This window comes from Dermochelys coriacea, chromosome 7 (genome assembly GCF_009764565.3).
Source record: "Dermochelys coriacea isolate rDerCor1 chromosome 7, rDerCor1.pri.v4, whole genome shotgun sequence".
Lineage (NCBI taxonomy): Eukaryota > Metazoa > Chordata > Testudines > Dermochelyidae > Dermochelys > Dermochelys coriacea.
This window is the reverse complement of record NC_050074.1, coordinates 31,608,820-31,624,311: the sequence shown is the minus strand read 5'-3', so window position 1 is coordinate 31,624,311 and position 15,492 is coordinate 31,608,820. Positions and strand designations below refer to the sequence as shown.

At 50.3% G+C, this 15,492-nt stretch overlaps 1 protein-coding gene across 27 annotated transcripts in view; it reads left to right on the top strand.

Moving 5' to 3' along the window:
• The window catches only part of MARK2 (microtubule affinity regulating kinase 2), a 105,423-nt gene that overhangs the window by 62,934 nt on the left and 26,997 nt on the right, over positions 1–15,492 (top strand). For all 27 annotated transcript variants that reach the window (XM_043518085.1, XM_043518082.1, XM_038409026.2 and 24 more), the window contains one exon: positions 14,628–14,807. In XM_043518085.1, the coding sequence (XP_043374020.1) occupies positions 14,628–14,807 (180 nt within the window). The remainder of the gene's footprint in view (positions 1–14,627; positions 14,808–15,492) is intronic.

The following is a 15,492-nucleotide window of genomic DNA, read 5'->3' as shown; positions in this document are numbered from 1 at the left end:
CTGAAGAATCACGGGTGTCCTCTCTCTGTAGCCTGTGCAGTAGGTCGGTACATTGCCTTCCTCTGAAACAGGCCATACATGCGATACCCACCCCTGCGTGTGTCGTCTCAGTCTGGTCTGAGCTTGTTCAGCGGCCACACAGCTGTCTGCCTCCCTCCCTGGCCAAGTCAGCACTTAATGAGGTGTGCCCGCCTCTCAGGAGTGTTGGGAGTTGCACTTTCTCTGCAACCCCACGTCACAGGTAGTGGCTCACTGAAGCCAGAGCAGTGCTGTGCCAGGCACTGGGATTTCAGTCTCTGGCTTTTGGGAAATGACCCCAGGTAGGGAATTTATGTGGGAGGATATTCCCCAGACCTCTGTGCATCAAGGAACAATGAGACTTAACAAACAAGCTTTTCCTTAACATCTTAGCAAGCACTTGGAGATAGCCCCAATCCCCCAGTGGCTGAGCTCGTGGACCGGGGTGCCCTGGTGGCCCTTTTCCATGCTCTGCTCCTCCAGCCAGAATAACAGCACAGCTTTCCCCATTCAGTGCCCTGCGTTCCACGCTGCCACACCCTGGGGCAGATGCTTGCCCAGGGCATGCAGCTCTGGTAATAAAAGCTGTGCAGAAACCCTGGAAGTTCAGGATTATCATTTGCATACAGAAAAGGAGTACTTGTGGCACCTTAGAGACTAACAAATTTATTAGAGCATAAGCTTTCGTGAGCTACAGCTCACTTCATCGGATGCATTTGCATACAGTTACCCAGCATGCATTTCCAGTCAGCAACTACTTCCTGGCAGCTCTACTGTCAGACTCCAAGAGTGCATAGAGCCATTGAAGACCTTGATTTTAAAATGTACACCTCTCACAGAGACTGATGGTAAACTCTTCTTGCTGTGAAATGGAGAGCAAGCACCTCTGACTGTATAGTTCTGATAAACTGGGGTAGGGCAGGGGGAATGAAAGCTATGTGGAGATAAGGGATGTTTGCTTTCCTTGATCCCAGGTAGCCACAGCCTAGAATCTCCTTCAGAAACGGTAGCAGTCTTATACTTGGAGATTCTCAGGGGAAAAGCACTATAGAAAGGCAAAGAGGTCCCTTAAACAGCCTCTGCCCCAGTGAGGGAGGTGTGGTGGTGGAGATTCAGCCATAGGAAGATGAAGTGTCCTTGTGCAAGTCAAACTGCAGGTTGTAGAGGAAAGCTGGGAATGGGTGTTCCTAGTCCTGGGTCCCAGCCTCCCTAGCGCTAACAACTGGACCCAACTCTTCTCCCAGAGTTGAAAACAGAACCCAGGAATCCTGGCTGTATCCCTCCTGCTTTACCAGTTAGGTGCACACCTTTCTATATCTGAGGTTACTTTTTAGGGGAAGCTCTTCCGTGCTCTTTAGCTCACTGCTTCTCTCCATTACATGCTGGGGGCAGAGGCTTGCATGTCCTCCTGCTTTGTGGATGTGGTGTCATGTCAGGTAACTTGCTTTTAGGACAGGGGTGGGCAAACCTTTTGGCCCGAGGGCCACATTGGGGAATAGAAATTGTATGGCGGGCCATGAATGCTCACAAAATTGGGGTTGGGGTGTGGGGGGTGGGGCTGGGGCTGAGGAGTTTGGGGTGTAGGAGGGTGCTCTGGGCTGGGATTGAAGGATTTGAAGAGCGGGAGGGGGATCAGGGCTGGGGCAGGGGGTTGGGGCATGGGGAGAGGCTCAGGGGTGAAGGCTCCGAGCAGCACTTACCTCAAGCGGCTCCCGGAAGCAGTGGCATGTCCCTTCTCCAGCTCCTACGTGGAAGTACAGCCAGGCGGCTCTGCACGCTGCCCCATCTGCAGGCATTGCCCCTGAAGCTCCCATTGGAGCACCGGAGGGAGCCATTGGAGCAGGGAGGAGCCAGAATGGGGACATGCCGCGTGGTGTGGCCTCAACCCTGCGCCCCGGCTGAAGCGCCAGAGCAGGGCCGAGCCGCACAGTGCGGCCCCGACCCAGTGCCCCATCTGGAGCGCCAGAGTGGAGCCAATCCACATGGTGCAGCCCCTGACCCAGTGCCCCGGAGCGGGGCCAGCTTAAAATAGGCTGGATCCAGCCCATGGGCCGTAATTTGCCCACCACTGCTTTAAAGCCTTTCATCCCATATGGGCGGCATCAGAATCTCAACCCTGATGATGAGCCACTTCGCAGTGTGTCTGCCACTGATTCAGCGGCCAGGCTCCCCTCCTTCCAAACACCCTGTTGTGCTCTCCCTTCCCTGCGCTTGCTGACATGCCATGTGCCTCCCTAAGAAGGGAGCTGTTGCTGTGGAAACTAGCTCCCTGAACCACTTCCAAAGGGGCCTGCCTGGTGGGCTTCTAGGAGATGGAAGTTGGTCGGCTGGTTACTGGATGCTACTCTATATGACATCTTCAATCCTGTCTAATTGAGTTAGTTCAGCTCCCCGAGTGATCCCACTGCAAACTGATTGCTGCAACAGTGCAGATTAGGTTGGATAATTGTGTACTGCAGGAGCACCAGTCATGTACCATTGCGCTAGGCACTGTACAAACATAGAACAAAGGGACGGTCCTTGCTCCAAAGAGCTTCCAATCTAAGCAGAAGAGGAAAGGTGACAAGGGGATACAGGGAGACCAATGGAGAAATACAAGGAAATGACGAGAGAGTATTTTTTTAGCCAGCTAGTGATCAGTAACTAAGGGTCACAACATACAATGGATGGAGCTATGGAATCTATGAATCCTCTATGCCTTCCAAAGACACTTTGTCCATGCTTCCCCCAAATACTAAGCTTTAACCTGACTTTTTATGGAAAATTCTTTATGGGCACATGGACTATTGAGGTAATGGCCTTTTGAGGCTGTCATATCTCACTTCTATTTCTGGGAGGTGTCCGGTGAACAAAGTGGTATTAGCTCTTCCATAGGGACTGGCCTCCCATCCAATGAGGATCCAGCCCAGTGCTGGAGAGGCTGTGTTGCTTGTGATGCCACCTTTCAAATAAGGCCTAAAACTGAGGTGCTGACTACAAACATCCACGATCTGTATTGCAAGGAGCTTGGGTGGTAATCCCAGTATCCTGGCCAATCCCCAGTTTGCGTTATTTTAATCTGCCTCTCTATCTGATATCTAATTGTAACTCAGTATCTTTTTGTCCAAAACTGCTTAGTGATAAACAGCTACCATGCCTCATCCCAGAGGTGGCTGCATTTCAATGGTGTGATTTTTTTTGGGGGGGGGGGGGGACTCCTTGGAGTGAAAAGATATTATTGAAATCTAAGATATTATTGCTAGCAGCTGTCTAGAAGAGCAAATACCAGAGCACTAAGGCACAGGAATTGAGAATTGCCAGACTGGATCAGACCCAAAGTCCATCTAGCCCATTATCCTGTCTAATAGTGGTCAACACCAGCTGCTTCAGAGGAAGGTGTAAGAAATCCACCATGGGGAGATGTGGGGTAATCTTCCCCCATATATGTATGGCTCAGCCTGGTCTATAATAGACCAACAGAGATCAGCTCAAGCCCTGAAGCATGAGGTTTAATATCCCTCCCCACGTTTTTATCATTCATTATGATGACTCGCGTTTCCTCTCCCTTCTGTGCTTGGTTCCATAGCTGAACTTGGGATGTTTTTAACACGCTCTGCAAATAGTAGCACATACATCATGCAGGATCTTGGCTGCTCCGGCATGTGGCATTTCAAGGGATTTGTCACTAGTCAGTGCCATGACTCAGTTTGAGAACCTTCCTGACCAAGCATCCTCTAGCTAGATGACCCCAGTGAACCTCTCACAGGAGGCTGCTACAGGCAACCTGATTGGCTAATGGAATCTACATACATCCCTATGAAGAGGGAAGGGGATCTCAAAGAGATGGGCAGCTCCTCTGAGATCTTTAAAAATAATCATCCCTAGCTCTTCTATAGTTCTTTTTCATCAGTAGATCTCAAAGTGCTTTACAAAGGACATCAGGGTCATTACTGACTGATGGGAAAGCTGAGGGATAGGGAGGGACAGTGACTTGCCCCAGAATCATCCAGCAGGCCAGCGGCTAAGCCAGGAATAGACCTCCTGAGTCCCAGACCAGTGCTCTATCCATTAGGTAACACTGCCTCCCACAACTTCTTCCTCGTGGAGCTACGAAAGCAGCAAAGCTGTTGATAGTTCAGGCTCTGCTCAGCAGCTGCAACAGGTTACTGTTTGACTGTTTGCCCCATGGAAAATGAATCAGGCCCTTGATCTTTATGGGAGGGGATTCCATGTCCCAGATGCCCCAGGAGAACTAGCCCTGCTGCTGACCCCTCTGCAGAGGGGATAGAATAGGCCCTTTTAGAATCAGGGCTGAGGGGCCAGGACTTCCTCCTACCTACAAGGAAATCAAATAGACGAGCACTCATTTCACTGTAATACAAGCTTGCTGAAATGGGAGCTTTTACACAGCTAGTAGTTTAATTAGATGTGTCTGGAGTTACAACAGGAGCTTGGTGTGTTTCTTAGAGTGCAGCACAGGGTCAGCTGGAAGGTAAAATGGAGACTCAGGGAAGGAGCACTGCTGTGAGCCTGTTTGAAGAAGTAAATGGTGCTGGCCTCCTGCAGAGAGACCTGGGGGCCAAGGAGAGTCATAGCGAGAATGTTAAGCTGTTCTTGGCAAACAGCTTCCCAGCAAGCTCCCAGAAGAACAGCTTAGATTTAGACTGTTTGCAGACAGGGGCTGATCTGGGGATCAGTAACAGTACTCCAGCAACTCCAAACCCAGCATGGCTCCTTACCAGGCAATGTTACTCCAGGCATGAAACACCTTGGCTCTGGGGTCATGTCAGATAGGAGGAGACTTGTGAAGTAGGGACATCCCAGCAAAGAGAACATGAATTCAGCTCCTGCCCAGAATTGGGAGCACATAGCCTGGGTTTGGAGGGGGGAGTGGGATAGTTCTCTCCTTGTTACAATTTGTCCCAGCGCAGGAAATGATCCCATATGCCAGAGGGGAAGAGCTAGACAGTGAACAGGGGAATTTTGCCATGGTTGGGGTGCAGTTCTGAAGGCTGCAGCAGGCAGGAGAATCTTGCTTGTCATGGGCCCCAGTTTAAACACAGAGCTGTTTTTGCTCTTGAACTTGTAATGCGGACAGATCAAACCTCCTGCTCAGACCTAGAGGCCTGCTGGGTGGATTATTTTTGCTGTGCCTTGTATTAAACTGGTCTCTCCTTCCCATTAGCTTCCCACGCTAAAGGCTGTGATGAACACATGGAGGCTTAAAGAACGCCCTTGCAGAGTGGAGGGTAGGCGAGCAGAGGGTAGGCAAGCAAGGAGCACAGTACCTCTGGTTTTTTTCCTAAAATGCCAGCTTCATGGAATAGCTAGAACAAGTTGCCTCTGCAGAGTCACCTCTGTGAGGCGTGGGTTCATGGCATGCTTTACTGTTAGTTTGTCACACGGGGCTCTGATGCCAAGGACTCCTGTGGCTGGCCTGACCTTGGGAAGCTGGAACCTGCATGGAGTAGAGAAAGACAGATCCTTCTGTTTGTTGGATTTGGAGATGGAAGAGATGTGGCTCTTGCTTCTGCCACGATTCCCATTTATCCTGGAGAATAGGAATATCCTGGGTTATAGTAGCAAATGCTGAAAAGGGAAAGCTTTTAGAACAGAGATGAATCATCTTGTGCTTCAGGGCTTAAGCTAACCTCTAACCATTGGGGACTTTTCCAGGGGCCAGGTCTTCCCCAACACCTACTACCTGCGCCATTTGCTGAAGCGTCCAACAGAGCCTGGGACCAGGTTTGGGTCTGATCCCGGCTGATATCTCCTTGGCTCCATTTCCCTTTGGTGCCCGAATATCCAAGCTGACTGGCTTTGGGGAACTATGTGTATCTGAGTGCTCATAGATTGGAATTGGAACATTTCTTATAAATAGATCCAAAAGCCACTCCCCTATGCATCACACCCCGGCATGCTCAGCTCAAGCAAGAGGATACGGGCTCCATGCAGGAAGTGTCAGGTGAACATCTCTGCCCTAAGCTATGCAGGAGGTCAGACTGGATGATTACAGTGGTGCATTCAGGCCTGAAATATCTCTGAATCTGTAGGAAGAGAGATGACTCTCTCTTCCTTGATTTTTCAAATTGGCAGGCAGTCTTCTCCCTATGCTTGGCGTAGCCCCATTGTGCAAGGCATTGTACACACAGCCACAATGGTTTCTGTCCCAAAGAGCATGGGGCCTGAAGACAAGCCAAAGAGTTGGGGGGAAAGGGATGCAGCATATAAGCAAAGTGATCCATGGTAGCAGATGTCATGTCAAGATGAGGGGTGTTTGTCTGTGTGTGCTAGAGGGGAAATAATAAGGACAATGAAGGGTGGCTGAGGCTAGCAGGGACGCTTTGATTGTATTTTAAATTCTGGACACTCGTTGTCATTCCTCAGGCCGCTTTAATTCTGTGCCAACCTCTGAGGTGTAATGCAGCAGCTGTTGTAATGGTTCCCAGCAGTGCTATACAACAGATTCATGATGAGGAAGAGGGACACTGTTCCCAGCAAACTGCAGGGGAGTTCAGGAGGTAGAGCTGGGTTTGGGTTGACTTAACACCGCTATCCTCATAGAAAGTGGCATACAATCTTCCACGACTGGCAATCCTGATCTGCTCACAATCTTATGCCTCTTTGGGAAGACAGCGTCTTAGGCAGGGCTTTGTTCCTGAACGCTGTGCTGATGCCTTGTGCCGAGTACTGGGATGGGGAAGGTCACCCACAGCCCCCTGCATTTGTCCACCCAAATAACTGACCTGGCCTGGCCAATCTTGAGACCCTGCAGCCTGTGCAGGTGATGGTTGTGCACCCGCTGTCCATGCCTAGTGAAAGCACATCCTCGCCTGGCACAGAGGGGTTAAGGTTCTCTTTGGCTTTCCCTCTGCTTGGCATTCCCCCTCCCTCCTTCCCTGTCAGGGCATGAATTATAGATGAGCAATGCAGCAGCTCCTTGTTAGCATAGTGGCTCACCTGCTGAGGCGGAGCCTGGAGAGCCAAGGCCCACAATGTCCTTGAAGAGCCAGACCTGAAAAGTGCAGGAACCCAGAGGGAAGGGTGTGTGTGCTGTCTAAACAAATGTTCTCAGCCTATGTTTTCACACTGGGAGCCAGCATCCCTGGGTCGAATGGGAGCACAGAGTGGTACCTGGCTTCCAAACCCCTTGGGGGCAAAGGGGACCCTCATTTCCATTTGTATCTTACCTCCCCTGATTTGGGTGCCCCTATAGACAAACAGCTGCATTTCTGCTCTCTCCGAGAACTTTGAGCACTAGATCGCTAGTGGGCAGTATTGTGTGGCCAAAGAGGTGTTTTGGGGGCTTGTATCCTAGTCTGACCCTGCTGCCCTGAGCTTGGTGTTGCTGGCTGGTGATTTGTTCTGGGGAGTGGCAGCTGAGGAAAACGTCCCCAGCAGATGCGGAGCTGAAACAAGCCTGACTGCCCTTGGGTACCATTTGGAGGAGGCCTAACGTGGTAATTTTTTTAAGTCCAGAAGCAACTCTGTACCCAAAGCAACTTGAGAAGAATCTCACTCCCCTCCTCCCCACTGTGTGATAGGAACAGTAGTCTATCAGGGCCGGGGGCTGGACTAAAGCTCAGGACACTGGGTTCCATTCTTGGTTCAGCCACAGACTCCCTGTATTTCTTTGTATTACCATAGTGGCCAAGGAGCTCCTGTCGCAGGCCAGGACCCCCATTGTCCTAGGTGCTGTACAAACACACAACAGAAAGATGGTCCCTGTACCAAAGAGCTATGGTGCCTTGTTGCCTCAGTTTTCCCCACAGGTAAAATGGGGGTAACCCTTCCCTATCCCACCGGAGGAGTGAGTCCATAAATGATTGTGAGGCATTCACATACTACAGAGATACAGGCCCGAATGATAAAATTAAAGTAATTGCCCCTTATACTGAGTCTGAAAGCCGTGTGGGGCAGGGACTGTGTCTTTGTACTGTGTGTGTACAGCACAATGCACAGTGGGATCCTGTCCATGGCTGAGGCTCCTAGGCATGCCTGCAATACCAATAACTGTGGAGAGTGTGCGTAGAGGTTACTCCTGCTGGCTCTGCATCTCCCCCCTGCAGTGTGGCGGCTCTGTGGGTGGGCCCCTTGGGCCCGCTTGTTAGTGCTGAGGACTTCAGATCATATTGCCAGCCCTTTTGGGCTTGCAGTGTTTCTTCCAAGCTTCTCAACAAGCTGTGCTCTTCCCTCCGGAGCAGGATCTGTTCCCTGCCACGGGGGTGTCTGGAGCAGCCTCCTTCTGCACCTCAGAACTCTGCAGCTGGTGGGCCCTGTATGTGTCTGTTTGCAAACCTTTGCCTGGCTAATTAAACAGCAGCTGCTTCCTGGTTTAGATGAGTTCTCTCTCTCTTGCAGGAGCCTGATCTTGGGGCTGGCTGGGGATTGCCGCTAGCAGTAATGCTTGTTTGCGATCTGCTCTGGGGTTGAGGAGCTGAGCTATTCCAGATGGACCAGCTGGCGGAATACCCTTAGCCCTGCTGATTGAGGGGATTCCGGGAGGGTTTTGCCTGGGCTCATGGCTAGCAATCCTACAGGCAACACAATGAAAGCGTATCGTGGCAGCATCAGCTCCGGCATATTGCCCACATACCCCCTCCCTTCCCTGCCAGGGTTCTCTGTGGTGCTCTAGGCAAAGGCTTCTCCTACCATTGCCCTTTCTACAACAGATGCCAGTCTGACAATTGAGACACTGCAGTGCCTTCTTCCCCTTCCCAAAATCCAGCTGACTGCTAGAAGTGCCAATTCCTTGTTGTCTGTAGGTCCTACTGAAATAAAAACAACACCCTTGCCTGTCGCAATTAGGATGCAAGATCAAGCCATGTCGATGGGAATATGCAGTTGCCAGTAGGTTCCCCTAAGACAGGAGCTTATAACAACAGAGATCTGTCTGTCTAAGGCACTTACCTGGACCCCATCACCATAGGATCCAAGCTCTTCCCAATACCTTTGCTGGGCAGGCAAGTGCTCTTATCCCATTTTACAGGTGGCGAATTGGGGCACAAAACCCATAGGTAAAGTGTTCAAAAGTGCTTACTTCCCTTTTCAAGATAGTCTCAGGATCACTGGCTCCTAAAACTTACTGACTTCCAGTGAGACTTAGGGCTTGTCTGCACTGGGCTGCAGGGTGTGAATCACAGAGCGCACCTGAGCGTCTCGTACTAACTGCCCTGTGTGGACACTGCTGGCGCGAATGAAAAGGTATCTAGTTCACAGTAATGTAGTCCTGTCTGAAAGAGGACAACGTTAACACGAACAGGATACCTTTTAATTCACACCACCTTCATCCGTGCAGGGCAGTTACTGTGAGATGCTCTGGTGTGTTCTGCGATTCAAACCCTGTAGCCCTCATTGTGACACAGTGTAAGGCTCCTACCTCTGCCAGTCACTTTTGAAAATGGGATTTAGGTGCTTGTGAATATTTTTACCCAAAGGCTTTTTCTATACACAATTTGAAGTGGTTTAACTATCCCGCTCTTGTTAGAGCTGAACAGCCCTGCTGGTGGAGGTGATGGAATCACGAGGCCTGTTGGATAAGGTGAATCGGAAGATCGACAGGATGGTTCCCTTTGTGACTGCTCTGCACTTCGGGAGGCAGGATGGCACAATGGATAGGGCACTGGCATAGGATGTGAGACCTGGTTTCAGTTCCCTGCTCTGCCACAGGCTTCCTAGGTGACCTTTGGGCAGGTTGCTACGTCTCTCTGTGCCTCAGTTCCCCATCTGTACAGTGGAGATAACAGCACTGCCTTGCCTCACAAGAGGGTTTGGGAGGGAAATGCATTTGATTGTGAGGCACCCGGTACTGTAATGATGGAGGCCATATAAATATATTACATAGAGACAGTTATATCACTATAAAGGTGCTTTATACCAGTGCAGCTGTTTCCATACAGGAAGAAAAATAAGCTACCCTGGTGTAAAGGTGCCTTTATATCTTTATAACTGCATCCACACCAGGTCTTGTATTGGTAGAATTATATTGGTAATCACACACACCCCGACTGACACTGTTACATCAGCACAAAACCTGTATGTAGAATAGGCCTTGGACTCAGGCACTTAGGGGCCACTTTGGAAACGGGACTTCAGGTGCTTCTGAAATCTTCACTCTAAGTGACTTGCCCAGGGTCATCCCGGGAGTCTGTGGCAGAGCAGGAACTTGAACCTGGGTCTCCTGAGGCCAAAACTACACTTGGAGCTGCTGCTGGCATAGCTCTGTTGGTCAGGGGTGTGAAGAGGTGCAAGCCCCAAACACAGAGCTGTGCTGGCAAATAGGGCTTAACCAGAACTGTTGTTTCACAGGGTGGGGAGGAGGACTGGAATAAGCTAGACAGACTGATGAAAGTGCAACTCTGTTGGTATAAATGGGGTTCACACAAGGAGTGCTTTGCTGGGTAGAGCTCTAAACATTGGGATATCCCTAGATAGAAACTACTTCTACTGAACTGACCCTTCAGAATCATGGTGAATGGATTCACAGCCTTACTTCAGACTTTCTCAAAATGTGGCCTGAAACTCCTCCACCTCAGGCCAGTATTCCTGAATCGCAATGGCCCCCACTTATCCTTAGCAGGGCTTTGCTTTGAATTTGCATTACAGCAATGCCTCAGCGCTTGCACAAATACAACAGAGTCAGCACAGCTTTTGTAAAGGAAAATCATGCCTCACCAATCATCAGAATTCTTAGAAGGGATCAACAAGCATGTGGACATGGGTGATCCAGTGGATATAGTGAACTTGGACTTTCAGAAAGCCTTTGACAAGGTCCGTTACCAAAACTCTTAAGCAAAGTAAACAGTCATGGGATAAGAGGGAAGGTCCTCTCCTGGATCAGTAATTGGTTAAAAGACAGGAAATGAAGGGTAGGAATAAATGGTCAATTTTCACAATGGAGAGAGATAAATAGCGGTATCCCCCAGGGATCTGTAGTGGAACCAGTCCTATTCAACATAATCATAAATGATCTGGAAAAAGGGGTAAACAGTGAGGTGGCAAAATTTGCAGATGATACAAAATTTCTCCAGATAGTTAAGTGGAAAGCAGACTGCAAAGAGTTCCAAAGGGATCTCAGGAAACTGAGTGACTGGGCAGCAAAATGGCAGATTAAATTCAATGTTGATAAATGCAAAGTAATATACATTGGAAAACATAATCCCAATTATACATACAAAATGATGGGGTCTAAATTAGCTGTTAGCACTCAAGATCGATCTTGGAGTCATTGTAGTGAGTTCTCTGAAAACATCTGCTCAATGTGCAGCAGCCATCAAAAAAGCGAACAGAATGTTAAGAACCATTAAGAAAGGAATGCCGCTATATAAATCCATGTTACGCCCACACCTTGAATACTGTGTGCAGCTCTGGTTGCCCCATCTCAAAAAAGATATTTAGGAATTGGAAAAGTTACAGAGAGAGGCAAAAATTATTGGAATGATGGAACCACTTCAGTTTGAGGAGAGATTAAAAAGACTGGTACTGTTCAGCTTGGAAAAGAGACAACTAAAGGGGGGACATGATCAAGGTCTATAAAATCATGACTGGTGCGGAGAAAGTGAATAAGGAAGTGTTGTTTACCTCTTCTCATAACACAAGAACCGGGGTCACCACATGAAATTAATAGGCAGCAAATTAAAAACAAACAAAAGGAAGTACTTCTTCACACAATGCACAGTCCATCAGTGGAACTCATTGCCAGGGGATGTTGTGAAGGCCAAAACAATAACAGGATTCAAAAAAGAATTAGGTAAGCTCATGCAGGACGGGTCCATCAATCACTATTAGCCAAGATGGTCGGGGATGCAACCCCACACTCTGGGTGTCCTAAGCCTCTAACTACCAGAAGCTGGAAGTGGACAACAGGGGATGGATCAGCTGATGATTACCCTGTTCTCTTCGTTCATTCTGAAGCATCTGGCATTGGCCACTGTCAGAAGACAGGATACTGGCTAGGTGGGCCATTGGTCTGACCCAGTATGGCCGTTCTTATGTTTTCTTATGTTGTGTTCAACACAGTACAGGCAGTCCCTGTCCCAGAGAGCTCACTGTCAGAATAGACAAAGGATGGGAAGGGGAACTGAGGCACAGAACGGATGGGACTAGTACATCAGGTCAGTGGCAGAGCCAGGAATAGACAACCTAGTGTCTTTGGTTTCCATCCAGTGCCCCTAGCCTCTATAACCCAGCCATGTATCTGACTCTGTGTGAGTGTATTGGGGCTGGGGGAGGTCATTTCTGAACTCATAGCAGTACATGTGCCTAATCCTCTGTGAGGCTGGTTTCTAGTGAAGGGGGAGGGAGTCCAGTACTGTGTGGCCTGCAATTCCAGTGTCTAGGAAACCTTTGGCTTTTGGAGGCCTTTACTGGAAGACACTTCATTGTGTAACTCCAAAACGTGCTCATTGCTTTGGGAAGTGCTAGCCAGGTTGCCTGCGTCCTAGCTGGTAGATCCCAGACTGTGTCATAAAGAGCCTGTGGAAGTGTCAGGCTTTGCCATTCCCCTCCTGAGTTGTCTAGTGGGGATCCTATTGCCATGAATGTGGAGAGGAAATGAACTCTCAGGGGATCCCTATAATTGATTTACAGAGAGCAACGGCAGCTGTGCCAGGCACTGCACCTGCCTGACCTCCAAAGGGTTAAGTTAACTTTTGGTACAGGCATGCCTTTAACTTTAGCTTTCTTGGCAGCTTCCTCTGATCTCTTCCTCCTTTGTACTTATGTTACGTGAGTGCCTGGCTGGACACCCGCAGTAAGGGAACAGGTGTGGCTGTTGGCTTGGGGAGTGGATGGGAGCAGTGCTGGACTTGAACCTCTTCTCACATTCATCTCCCCAGCTCTGTTCCCTTCTCTATTTTCTCTGGAAATACAGAGGGTGCAATTTAATTATTCCTGTGTCTGGATTGTGGAGGGTGGGAGTCAGAGCCAGAGATGGAACCTAGGCCCTCCTCATTAGACTGGAGGACTGGGAGTCTGGACTCCTGGGTTCCTTACCCAGCTCCGGGAGGGAATTGGGGCTGACTGGGTTAGAGCAAGGAAAGCTGGAAGTCCAGACTCCTGGGTTCTGTTCCTAGCTCAGTCACTGTCCTGCTGTGTGACCTTGGGCAAATCACCTGACCCTTTTCTGCCTCAGTTCCTCTTTGTAAAGTGGAGAGAATGTTCATACTCTGAGACAGGTGCTGGAGCTAAAATTTCACACACAATGCTGGTTATTGCACAGATGTATTTGTGCCTCAGTATCCCCAACCTGCAAAATGGAAATACCTGGGGGGCTCTGAGGCTTAATGGAGGCAGAAGCTATTACTGGATCATTTGTCTAGGAGGGTAGTGGTAGAATCCATCCCACCGAGATATACACTTGATATCTTTAGCCACTGATCTGTGGTGAGTCTTACACGTGTTGGGTTAAGCTGTCTCCTCCCCTGGCGTCAGGAAGGAAGGTAGCCCACTGCGGGTTGGGTTTGTTTTTCCTTCCTGGGTAGAGCGTTACCCAGGAATCCACACTCAGCATTGTGCATTACTGATATGGGGCTGGTGCCAGGATCCCCAGCGTAAAGAGTTTGCGGCGATGCAGAGCTCTTAAAGCTGGAAGGGCCTGTTAGATTAACTGGTCTGACCTCCTGTATAACACAGACCAGAGAATCCCTCCCACTTCGCCCAGGATTGAGCCCTCCTCAAATAACAAAGCAGTATGGGTGGTGGGACTCTGGCGCTTCCCTCATTTGGGGTGGAGGACTGCAGGGTTGTTCTAGGTAGTGGAGGGGTGTCCCTGCCCCATCTGTGTCCCATGACTGCAGGAGAACGCTGCTCTTTCCATCTGGCTCCTGCTCCTCCACAAAGCAGCGTGAAATGCTTTCCAGTAAGGGGCTACATAGAGGGCAGCAGTGGGGCTGCTGCATACACCAGCCCCAGCCAAATCCTCGGTGGGCTCTAGTGGCAATGAAATCTGTTGATCCCTTTCCTCTTGGGCAAGTGTGGGCTGGGCCTGAGATTCAGGTGTGTTGGGGCTACTGCCAGCCAACCAAATTGACTGGTGTGTTCACTGTGGTCTCTGTGTGTGCAGGTGGGTAAGGGGTTAGAAGCATGTTGTTCCTCATGATCCCTGGTGACCTTGCATTTGGGCTTGGCTTTTCAGCCCCTCCTATGCTGAATCCCACAGCACATCCCATTTAAAAGGGCCTGAATGAATTTCGGGCCACTTCCTAGTTAACACATGCTGAGGCGAGGGTCTTCCCATCTCATGCTTCAGGGCACTGGCTTCCCAGTAGAGATCAGGAAGGGAGCCCCCTCCCAATGCATCATGTCATAGCCTGACATGTGCATGGAGTGGAAACGAGGCCAATGGAATTGGGGTTCAGACCCAGTGAGGCTGGGCAGTGGTGGCTGATCCCCCACCCCTGAAGTGAAGAAGGGGCTGGGCAATGCTTGCTGGAGCATAGACAGGGCCCAAAAAGGTTTAACCCATCTCCTGAGGGCTCTATCCCGCCAGTCAGGGTGAGAAGCTGGATACCAGAATGGGCCCCGTAGAGCATGCCAGGGTGGGGACACTGAGCCTCAGTTTGACGCTGGGGAAGGGCATAACCGTCCGGTGGCTTCCATCAGCCTAAGACATTGTTTGTTTGTCTCCACAGCCGGCGCTGGGCCACACAGAGTCCAAGCCCAGCAGCAAGTCCAACATGCTGCGGGGCCGCAACTCTGCCACCTCCACCGATGAGCAGCCGCACATTGGGAACTACCGCTTGCTCAAGACCATTGGCAAGGGCAACTTCGCCAAGGTCAAGTTGGCACGCCATGTCCTGACGGGGAAAGAGGTGAGACCTGTCAGACAGGGAGGAGGGGGAGCAGCACCTGAATAGAAAGGGTGTGGGACCAAGCCCACAGGCTGGGATACAGGATAGAGGCCAGGGCAGATGTTCCTAGGCCGAGGCAGTGTTGCTGCCGGGGGCTGGGGCTCGATGGGGAGAGGGATGTGCCTTGCGACGATGGAGTGTCAACATGATAATCTCTCTAAGACTTTGTCCCCTCTGCTGACTATTTTGTTGTGACCCCAAGCCTAGTGGCTAGAGCCAAGGGGAATCTCAGTATCTGGCCTTGCTGGGGTGACCCTGGGCAAGTCCCTTCCATCTCTGCTTCCATTTCCTTCTTTGTAAAAGCTTCCTTGGCCTTTCTCCAGGGTCTGATGTGCTGCCGAGCAGAGTCTGCACCACATCCGGGCGGGGGGTGGGAGGGTTGCCCCCTCTGACAAATGAGTAAGCTGAAGCACCAGGGGAGGCAGAACCCAGGTCTCCTGACTCTCTAGTATGTCTACACTGCAGTTAAAGGCTGCACTCAGGCTAAGGGGCCATTTAATTACAGTGTAGACGTTCAGTCTCAGGCTGGAGTCTGGGCTCTCTATGGGATGGGAGGGTCCCAGAACTCGGAGCCTGAACATCTACACTGCATTTAATCAGCTCATTAGCCCGAGCTAAGTCAGCTGGCATAGGCCAGCCAAGGGTG